The 11,338-nt window shown below is 40.8% G+C and overlaps 1 protein-coding gene across 2 annotated transcripts; it reads right to left on the bottom strand.

Moving 5' to 3' along the window:
• Nucleotides 1–3,237: 3,237 nt before the first annotated feature.
• Nucleotides 3,238–10,536, bottom strand: grsf1 (G-rich RNA sequence binding factor 1). Of its 2 annotated transcripts, none has more exons than XM_042000008.1 (10): nt 10,115–10,536; nt 9,636–9,777; nt 9,374–9,529; nt 6,153–6,287; nt 5,809–5,947; nt 4,723–4,850; nt 4,515–4,600; nt 4,304–4,439; nt 3,581–3,646; nt 3,238–3,337 (listed from the first exon to the last, which is right to left on the bottom strand). In XM_042000008.1, exons 1-9 carry the CDS (start codon nt 10,337–10,339, stop codon nt 3,603–3,605), a joined length of 1,191 nt encoding a protein of 396 aa, XP_041855942.1. In that variant the 5' UTR covers nt 10,340–10,536; the 3' UTR covers nt 3,238–3,337; nt 3,581–3,602. The 2 variants fall into 2 exon arrangements, with proteins under 2 accessions (XP_041855942.1, XP_041855941.1); XM_042000007.1 differs by having other exon boundaries at nt 3,238–3,332; nt 3,573–3,646; nt 10,115–10,535.
• Nucleotides 10,537–11,338: the final 802 nt, after the last annotated feature.

The following is an 11,338-nucleotide window of genomic DNA, read 5'->3' as shown; positions in this document are numbered from 1 at the left end:
TGTACTGGTATTTATTGTTGATTATTTAATGTATTGATTTGTCCAGCGATACCATGGGTATTATATACTGATTATGTCTTACACATTGCACTTTCAATGTAGACTGGTGTTTGTAGTAAGCTGCAAATGAATTGCCCATATGGGATAAAGTTTTCTGAATCTGAACTTGACTAAATGCATTGTGTTGCTGCCATGTGATTGGCTAATTAGATAAGTGTTAACAAGCATTGATGGATGGATGGATCGCAATTGGGCCTGACTCAAAAAAACTGATTTTCAGCAGGTTCCTGCTCTGCAGAAACATTGGCGAACATACAACACATCAGTGGTCATAGCTGTACGGCGTCTTGTTCAACGGACCGATTGGTTCACTTCTGTCAACCTGAGGGATGCGTATTTCCACATCCCAAGGCAAGGCAAATTTGTTTGTATAGCACATTTCATGTACAAGACAATATAAAGTGCTTTACACAAAACAAAAGCATTACAGCAAGGTGCAGAAAAAAATACAAGTGCATTAGAAAAACAAAGATTAAAAAAGATAAAATTGATTACATAAAAACAGAAAGAAAAAGCTCAGATAAAGAAATAAAGTTAAGATTTCATCGTAAAAGAACTAGATAAAGATCTGGACTCCTAGTAAGAACTACTGAAATGCAGCAGAGAACAGGTGGGTCTTCAACCTTGATTTAAACAAACTGAGGGTTTCAGCTGATCTGAGGCTTTCTGGGAGTTTGTTCCAGACATGTGGAGCATAGAAACTGAATGCAGCTTCTCCATGTCTGGTTTTTACTCTGGGAACTGATAAGAAACTGGATCCAGATGACCTGAGGATTCTGGTAGGTTCATACTGGGTCAAAAGGTCACTGATGTATTTTGGTCCTAAACCATTCAGAGCTTTATAGACCAGCAGCAGAACTTTAAAGTCTATTCTCTGACGAACAGGCAGCCAGTGTAAAGAACTCAGAGCTGGACTGATATGGTCCACTTTCTTGGTCTTGAGCAGCAGAGTTCTGAATCAGCTGCAGGTGTTTAATTGATTTTTTAGGTAGACCTGTGAAGACACTGTTACAATAATCAAGCCGACTAAAGATGAAAGCATGGACTACATCCCTATATATCCTTCCTACAGGAAATTCCTGAAATTCGCTTTCCAGGGGATCTGCTACGAGCACCAAGTGCTTCCTCTTGGTCTCTGAGTCAGTGGGTGTTCATGTGGTGCACGGAGATAGCAATAGCTCCGCTGAGGCGGCAGGGCATCTGCTTGGCCACATACCTGGATGACTGGCTGCTGCTGGCACATTTGTAGAGGGAGGCCAGGACGCATATTCTCGTGAGACACCTGTCCGATCTGGGTTTTGTGATAAAACACTGAAAAGAGCATGCTGTCAGCTGGAAGTAATGGTTTAACTGGTAGTAATGGTTAAATAGGAAGTGCTGTGTTAATGTTCCATGTTTTTCAAACTTTATTGAAAATATCTGAAATGGCTGTTTGTGTTTTTTTCTGGATAAATATCAGAAGTTTAACTCTGACAGATGGTATATGTAGGATTATTAGATCATTTAACACTTTTTCTGAGTTATGTAACATAAATATGAAGTGGTTTCTTTTGCAACATTGTAATGTATATTAATCATTTATGCTCAGTTTAAATAAGTAAAGAAAATCAGACAAAACAAGTAAAGTAACCCTAACCAGCATCATAACTTCACTAACAGCAGGGGAGCTTGCCTTTGCAGTGAGACTGTGTTGTGCAGTCCTGCGGTGGAAATGTGAACAGATCCTGCACCCAGACATTCCTGAAATGTTCGTGAGCTTCCAGAGATTTGTAGTTTCTGAACTGTTCATACGTGTAAGCACTGATACCATAAACGAGGTAGCTTGTTATGTCCAGCGATGAGGTTGGAGGTAGAAATGTAGTATCAGAGCTCCATCGGTCTGTCAGACACGTGACCTAATTAGCCAACACGCCCCCCTGTGCGCCATGCTGGTTGCATCTCGGATATTAACAAGCAACACAACAAGCAGTATTTTAGTTAGTAGTGAATTTTAAAACCGTTTACTCAGTCACCAGTATGGAGAAAAAGAAGAATGATGAGAGGATGCCGTACAAGGACAAGTTTATCAAGGAGGCCTGGGATCGGTATTTGGCCAAATTGACAACATTCAACAATTCCAGACAACGGTTTTACAATGTACTAACTAAAATACTGCGTTGTGCTGTTGTTTTGCAGCCACCCATGTAAGGACTGCAGATCTTCATTAAGTTTATGGTTAATTGTGTCAGTATTTGGACCAGATACAAAAATAAGTGTCATCTGCATACAAGCTAGAATGACTGAGTACATGGGGAAGGTCATTAATATACTGTACAATAGGAAAAGTAGGGGGACCAAGACAGTGCCCTGAGAAACACCTTTTGAACACTCAAGTGGCTCTGATGTTCCTGAACCAGTTTTAACAACCTGGGTTCTGCCACTTAAGTAGGAGGTGAACATGTCTATTGCAGACGTTTAAAATCAAATGACATAAGTTTATTTAAGAGAATTTGGTGATGGACTGTATCAAAGGCCTTCCTAAATGTCTGTGTATACAGCTCCAGGAATATGCCTTGTTGAGAGAAGTACATATATATTTAGTGAATAGCAGCAGAGCTGACAGTGGGCCGCAGAGGCTGAAAGCCATGCTGGTAGTCACTGAGCAGGTTATGAGCTTCCAGATGATCCATTATTTGATTGCATAATGTTTTTTTAAAGTAATTTGGAAACAGTTGAAAGAATAGAAATCAGATGATAATTATACCTAATAAAATGACTTTTCAGTGTACAAACTGAACTCTAGCCCGGATTTGAACAAAGATTAAACAAAGCTCTTTGCTGAATTTAGACTCGTTATGTCATGTTTCCCACTTAAACAGCAAAGTTCTGTTAGAAACCGGAAGCACGGCTAAATGTGTCGAGGCTGTTCCTTTTGCAGAAAGCTAAGTTCAGTGTCAACAATTTGTTAACTTATAAAGAAAAATATGAAATACTTCATTTTACATCACATATTTATGTGTCTAATTCCTCCCACTTTGTGTTCCACGTTTACACCAAAATAGGGCATTTTAGGCTGATATCAGACTTGTGACATGACAGGAACCGTAAGGTCTCAACATGTTACCCTCAGAAAAACATGACTCAGTAGAACAAACTAATAAATTCTATTAAATCAAGACAAAAGAGACTGTTTCTTTGACACCAGGAATGTTTATTAATTCATATTTATTTTATTGTTTGAAGAATAAGTAACATAATCCTGCGTGGTTAGGTATCTGTGTGTCAACATTCACCTGCAAAAGAGAATAAATACAGTATGACATTCAGTAACTTCCCACCTGCTGGACTTAGAGCATCTGTAATAATAATAATAATAATAATAATAATAATAATAATAACAATAATAATAATAATAATAATTAATATCTAATAAAAATACAAAAGATAATTTAAATGAATAATTCTGTATTATTTATGACAAAGCTTAACAGATCAAACATTTAGAATTTAGTTTTTTGTTAAGATCTTGCGACCTTCTGTGTGTGATGAAGTGCTTCTTCCCATCAGTCTGGTAGAGAGTTCAGAAATAACTCGATGTATCTATGTCCTACAAATGAAAGCAGAATCAATCATTAAGAAAAATCCTGGAATGTCATTGATCAAACAGAAAAGATTTACAACAGGTTCATACCTGAAAGGTCTGGTCTCATAAAGAGTTTAAAATACCTAAATGTAAAAGCATCTAATCAACCACCAGCTGGCTGTAATGGGCTTGACACACGGGAGGTGACGTCATTCCTTCTCCAGTCATTTGCTATGGAACTTGCGTGATAAGGCAAAAATCGCTGCCCTCCTCCAGCTAAGCGACAGGCGACATTCATGTATGTGAAATGTTGCGCGCGTTCCCGTAGACGTGCACACGGGGGCTTGCAGCGCGACACAAGAAATAGAAAAATGTTCAGTTTTTATCACCGTTACATAGTACTACAACCAACCAGCCAGTGGCTTTCACTAATGAGAGCAGCTAGACAGCGAAGTCTGCAAATACTTTCAACATTGAAGAACAGATCATTTTCTGTGTCTGACTTTCCCATACTTTACCCAAAGGTAATAGAGATGTAAATAAAAGAGCAGCCATGTGTTCGGTTTCACCTGGGTGGCGATGAGTTTCGCCTGTCGCTGTCATTGGTCGCCCTCCGTGTGTCGAGTCCATAAGTCTTAGTTTATTATTAATGTAAAAGGACAGTTATTTTTGCTCATGTACCCATGTTCATCCGGTCTCTGGACATGGCAGCCACGGCGTCTGAGTGGCAGCGGAAGTAAACGTCAGCCTCTCCGCTCGACCTCCCGTCAGGTCCACATTCCAGCAGGATTTTGGACACAGCTAGAGGAAAGAAGAACTGCAAGAGAACAAACAAGCTGTAATAACATTATGTGTAACATCTGACATGTTCATCTATTTTTGGTTTTGTTACCTTCACAATGTCTTCACCAGAAACCTGGAAAGGAAGACCCCTCATGTGGACGTAGTGCATCGGCACATCTGAGCTTTTAGTGGAGACTGATGCAGGAGACAATCATTAACATCATCATCAATTTTTGCATTTTTACCTATTTAATATTTAAAGATAAACAGTTTAGTAAATAAATTATTAAATAAAAATAATCCTGAAATTCCCTCACCGGTTCTGTGGTTGGTCTGTGAGGCCGAGACTGTCCTCCTGTTCGCCAAATGAGAAGAATCTTGATTGGTCTTCCTCCTCCACTTAGAACGTATCTCATCAATTTTGCTGGGAAATACCTCAATATACCTGCAGACATCACAAGCAGCACAAGAACAACCAAACTGTATAAACACCAGGAGAAGGAGAAGCTCAAGCTACATTTCAGGATTAGTATATAGTCGATTATATCCATCCATTCATCCATCCATCCATCCATTATCTGTTGCTTATCCGGATTCGGGCTGCAGGGGCAGCAGCCTAAACAGGGAAACTCAGACTTCCCTCTCCCCGGCCACATTCACCAGCTCATCCCCAGGGAGGTGTCCAGGAGGCATCCTGACCAGATGCCTGAGCCACCTCATCTGGCTCCTGTCGATGTGGAGGAGCAGCGACTCTACTCTGAGCCCCTCAACACCTCGGCTGCGCCTAGAAATTCTGTCCATAAAAGTTAGGAACAGAATCTGTGACAAAGGGCAGCCTTGGCGGAGTCAAACCCTCACCAGAAACTATTCTGATTTACTGCCATTACTTTTCTCTCCTCCCTTTCGGGCTGAGCCCAACCCCAGCCCCATGGACAAAGGACCGACCACCAAGAGCTCCCCTCCATGCCCCATCTCCAGGCCTGACTCCAGAGGGGGACCCCAGAGACCCACCTGGGCTGGGCTGGGGGAGGTTCGAACCTCGAACCTCTCCGGGTACTCCAGCTTCCCCCCACCGTTCAAAGACATGCATGTTAGGTTAATCGATCTAAATTCTCCCTAGGAGTGTGTGCGAGTGTGAATGGTCATTTGTCCCCTATGTGTTGGACCTGTGATGGACTGGTGAACTGTTCAGGGTGTACCCTGCCTCTCACCTGTTAATGCTGGGATAGGCTCCAGCTTACTTGCGACCCTTAATGGACTAAGCAGTACAGAGAATGAATGAATGAATGAATATATATATATATATATAAATTAAGATATTCAGATTAAATAAAAATAAATTTATTTTATTTTGATTTATCTCCTGAGATATTGTGAGCAAGATTGTAAGCACAGCATCTTACCTGTGTCCTATTAGCTCTCTGTCTTTCTGCAAAGCTTTATCAGCTGCTTCCTGAGAGGAAAACCGAACATAAGCTTCTCCAGAATTTCTTCCTCTGAAGTCTGCGACGATGGTGATCCCATTCTCCACTATATCCAGACCTGCACAAACACAACACAGGAGGTCTGTAAAGCATACAGCATTTTCCCTCATTCATTTCCCTCATTTGCTGACAATAACAGATGATCACACAGAATTAATAACAAGTCATTCCAGAGAGAACAATTTGTTCACTTTGGGAAAAGAGAACTGTTACGTTGTTTTCTTATAGTAAGTAAGATTTTTGCTACTACACAGGTAGTATACCTGAAAAGAAGTGGGCAATGTCGTCCTCGGTGCAGGAGAAGGGGAGCCCTCTGAGCATCACCACCCCGTCGTCTGCTGGAGCCTGGACGGTGGTCTTCAGTATGGTTTCAGCAATGGTGTTCGTCACTTCAAACACTGAAAACGGAACATGAATATTTGGTTTTCATGATTCAAATGGACTCATGTCAGTGTTGTATGCCTACAGAGTACCTTGGTTTATCAGAGGAATATTTTCCAAGAGAATGTCTTTTATTAAAGAAAACATACATCAATCATCTCGAGATCCTAGAAACAAAAAAGCAACTAAATTAAACCTCCACAAAAAGCCACACTGGTACCAGATGGAAGAAGTCCTGCGTAAAAGATGTAGCAACATCTAACCCAAATCAATGAAACCACCAATGCAGTTTCCTCCTTCTAGATGCTGCAGCATGACAAATGTGCAACAGCTGCTGTCTCTGTAAACGAGCTGCTCATTTTAAGACAATGAAATTTTACACAAATGAAAATGCATTTCCACCAAAACACATACTCAAAATGTTTCTCGCTTTCATTTGGAGTGCAAGTATTTTAGAAAAAATATGCTGCTTCCAATACTCCAACTAATTGATTTCTCGGAAATTTTAGCTCCTAATGGGATTTAAAGACTTAAAGAAGGCCATGCTACTGCTCTTTATATCAAAGCCAGTCAACCAAAACCTCATAACCTGAAAAAGCTTCTGCAGAAGTCCAGTGTGCTCTGTGGTGCATTCATCCCTGCATTGCCTCCAAGCCAGGAAATGTAGACTGAAAACCCGTTAGCTAATTGGCTTTTTTGTGTGCTGCTGCAGCCGAGTACACAATCCCAACATAAACTGAGCATGTTTTCATGTGTGAGTGAATCTGGTGGCCTCTCTACAGGTAACTACTATAACACTGTTTTCATGTGTACTGTCTTCTTCTATGTGCTTTTAAGGAGTTACTTAAACAGTGTTCTGGCACCCATCGAAGCCGGTATTGTTTTAAAGTTCAGAGGGGTCTCACTTTACACACAGAGTTGTTTGTCCATTCGGGGACACCATAGTAAAAATTCAGCCAGCTGCCATTAAAGTGGACCCACAGCAAGTTGATGTAAATGGCTCATTCTAAAACAGGGGTAGGCAACTCCAGTCCTAAAAAGCCACAGCCCTGCAGGTTTTAGATGTTTCCCTGCTCTACCTGACTCAAATTAAATGGCTCCAACAGCTTACGACTTTCTCCTCAGTGGCTCATTCATTTGAATCAGGTGGGCTGAAGCAAGGAAACAGCTCAAACTTGCAGGACTGCAGCTCTCGAGTTGCTTTTCCCTGTCCTAAGAGAATAAAAACATAAAAGTTATTTTAGTAAAATGATTAGATATTAGACAGTTTTTCTTTTTTAGCAATGACCTTTGATTTTGTTAAGTAAACTGTATAAACCTACATTTTATGTGAATTTCTGCAACAATGCTGAAATTTCATCATGTCATTTCTGACATCCAGCTTTATGATGTTCTCGGGGGAAGTGGTAACCTAGTAGCTACAGAGGTGCTTCAAGTCCAGTGAACCACTCTGGGCACATGGACAAGGCTCTTCACATCCCAAATGCTCCTTGGACGCTGAAACGTGGCAGCTCTCTGCTCGCTAGTAAAATCTAAAGATTAGTAAAATACACAGCTTAATTTTCCAATTGGGATCAATGAAGGAGAAATTATTATTATAAATAAATAAATAAATAAATATAAATAAAGGCAGAGGCTCTCATTTGTTCACTTCCTGAACTAAAACAAATAGTGGAGAGCTGGGATAGTGATCATTATGCTTTGCATGTCACCTGGCACTGTACACAAGTTACTTTATCACCAGTATTAAACTACAGTATCTCTTTATCCCCAGAACTTTGTATTCTAGGTGACTTATCAACAAAACAAAGGGAAAAAAATAAAGAAACTAGTCTTGTGATAGCCCTAACCCTCACCAAGAAAACAATCCTCTTAAACAGGAACTCAAAAAATAATTTCAACATCACCCAGTGGATAATTCTTCTAATGGATCAAAAATCAAAGGAAAAAAACATCTGATTCATTTAGAAATAAAAGTGAAACATTTAATACCTGGACTGCATTCATAAATAATTTAACCAGCTGAATTGCTTTATTTCTAACTCACATCTGTTATGAGAAAATATGAGGAAAAAAAAAAAGAGGGGGGTAAGTGTATGAGGGGATGAGCCTCAAATAATAGGAATGCTGGTTGAGGAGGCAGATTATGGACTAAGATTCCGGTCAGAGAATCAAGGCACTTATCTGCCGCCTCAACCAGCATTCCTATTATTTGAGGCTCATCCCCTCATACAGTAAGAAAGAAGATGGACTACAGGTTGGATGTGGTATCACCCTTTGGAGGCCCGAGGTGCCCTTTCTCGCCTCCGGGTGCTCGTACATGTCTCACCTGTATATCTGCCCGACACTGCCGCACCTATTTTAATACATTACATTAGCAGGACCACTCATACATAGCTACAAACATATGAAAGAAAATTAAATAAATTAACACATTCAAAGAAAATTAGACAAACTGAATAAAAATGGGAAGATCGGGAACGTAGTGAGGGTCCTCTGGCAGAGCAGGTGCCCCAGCAGAGCCCCTGTTTGAACGCCTGCCCACTACAAGACAAGACCGCCCACTGACCAGAGTTTTTAATGCGGCACACTAGTCTGGAGAGAATCCGCCACAGTTAACGCAATCAAATCTAGCCATAGGTTCAGTGTGACATGCTGGTGGGAATGGGTTATGGAGGTTTGAGTGGGGCGGTTTGGCTTGCTATGGGCGGTGTGGCACCCACCTAAGCTGATTACTTGAGCTTGCTTAACTAGATCCTGCCAGGCAGGGTCTAGGTTATTAATGATTGTTGTTATTATTATTACTGATTTTATTGTTGCTATGGTTTTGAGTCTGGATATGATTTGAAAAAGTGTTATCGCTTGCATACGTGTTTCTATTGCTGCTGTTTTACCTTCTGGCTTCTTTTACCTTCAATAATATAATGATATACGTTGTTGCACACCTAAATTATTAGATGTTTGTCTTTGTTTTATATGTTTGTACAAACTCATGTTGTGTCCTTTGTAAGCTTTTTGAAAAAGATCAGTATCCTTCTACAGAGGACTGCAGGCTGCAGACACAGCTCTAAATATAGCTGACAAGAGCCACAGTCAGTCGTACCTTCAACATAACGTGGACCGAGGTACTGCCGGTGCTTCTCCAGAGCTTTTCTGACGTCGTCCTCATGCTCCATCTCGATGAAGGCTTGTCCTGATGGCCTTCCCAGTTTGTCCACTGTCAGATGGATCCCCTTCTCCCCATCATGAATCCTACACTCTGAAGAACAGCATTTTTTTTACATGAAAGTCTCTACCTTTTAAAAAAAGTGTTTCTGTCTGATATTTGACAGAGATAAATAAAAAATGTTTCTGCAGACTGTCACCTGAAAAGAACTGTAGGAGGTCTTGTGATGTGCATGACCAGGGTAGACCTTTCACCTGCACTATGTACACATCCTTGGTGGTCTCTGAAACCGACTGGTAGGCCGGCAGTGGTGGGTATTCATCCTCACAAGGCGTTTCTGTCTGGTAAAACATTAATATTCAGATATAACCTGCATTGAATTAGTAGCACTGAGCAATAAAAAGTGAGAATTCCCACCAATTAATAAGAGCCTATCCCAGCAATTAACAGGCAAGAGGTGGGGTACAAGAACTGGGAATATTCAGTTAAATACCTGAAATTACCTCCGTACAACATTAATTAAGAGTGTAAACTATTAACAGAAGTGTAAGTACACAATACAACTACAATATGATGCTAACAGAGACTGAATCATTGTAAAAATAAAAATGATCCTAGAACTTTCTTCTAGCTTTGGTCAGTTATCTATCAGCATGCTATCACCAGACGTGTAGAAACCTTGGTGCAGAAGCCGAGCTGGCTGCTTCTCACTGCGGCCTGAAGCTGACAGAGAGCCCGGGGACAGACCGTCCGGGTCGCTGAGGTCCAGCTCCGCTGCTGAACGAAGCCGCATCTGATGGACGGTACGCAGCTTCTTGTTTTGATCACTGTCGGTAATGTTAGCCGTGTTGCTGAAACACCCCGCCGCAGCAAAAACAACAGAGATTTACCGGTACCGGACATTTTATCCGAATCGTGCTGGAAGCTGATAAACAGAGGTCAACACGGTTATGTATCAACAGTTCAGCTGCCCGGAATTTAACAGGGTTTATGATGCTAGCAAACGGCTCCACATCTTAGCAAGTGTTCACGTGCGTCAGTGACAGTCAAGGGCAGCGCACGAGCTTTGGTCGAGTTAGTGGCAGAATGATTTCTGTATCCGGTTTTGTTTTCATAATAATATCAGTTGTAACGGCAACTTGATCATTTCCACCTTGCTAGGACCGGGTTGGACTGCCTTTCTCCTCCAGAACTGCTTCAGTTCTTGGTGTCACTGGAGAGAAGCTGGAGAGAAGTAATGGTTCTCTGGTGATTTTCATCTGCAGCAAGTGAAAATCAGATTAGAAACATTAAGCATTTTGCTTTGTATGAGGGCAAACCCACAGTGAATATTTTTTCAGTTACTTCTCTATCAGTAAATGTAATTTAACTTTCAATTAAAAGTAGCTCATGGTCAAAGATACATTACTTTTTTTTGTTTTTCATTTTCTTCTTCCTCTTTCAATCAGTCAATCTGCTTGTAAACTACAAGTTTAAGCACATTTTAACGAGAAGCTTGTAAAGGAAAAGATGTTATCACGAACTTCTTCCAACTTGACAGTGTGCTTCCTCTCTCAGGCTTTCACCCACACTGCCACCTATAGGTGTGGATGTTATCAAGCAGCAGTCAGTCAGATGAGCAGTTTTTCTCTTCTCCTGCTCATCCACTTCTATTTCACATCCAAGAAAATGATTAAGTTTCTGCTCTGTGGTTAAAACACACTCACTGTTCATTTTCAGACTGGTTACCTCCAGGAGGTAACCAGTCTGAAAATACTGGTAACTGGAGGTCATGTATTTGGTGATGTTGGTTTGTCTGTATGTCTGTTAGCAACATAACTCAAGAAGTTATGGACAGATATTGATTAAACTTTCAGGACATCTCAGAAATGGAATAAGGAAGAAGTGATTAGATTTTTATTT

The sequence above is a fragment of the Melanotaenia boesemani genome, chromosome 11, assembly GCF_017639745.1.
Source record: "Melanotaenia boesemani isolate fMelBoe1 chromosome 11, fMelBoe1.pri, whole genome shotgun sequence".
Lineage (NCBI taxonomy): Eukaryota > Metazoa > Chordata > Actinopteri > Atheriniformes > Melanotaeniidae > Melanotaenia > Melanotaenia boesemani.
This window is presented reverse-complemented; position numbering and strand designations above follow the sequence as displayed.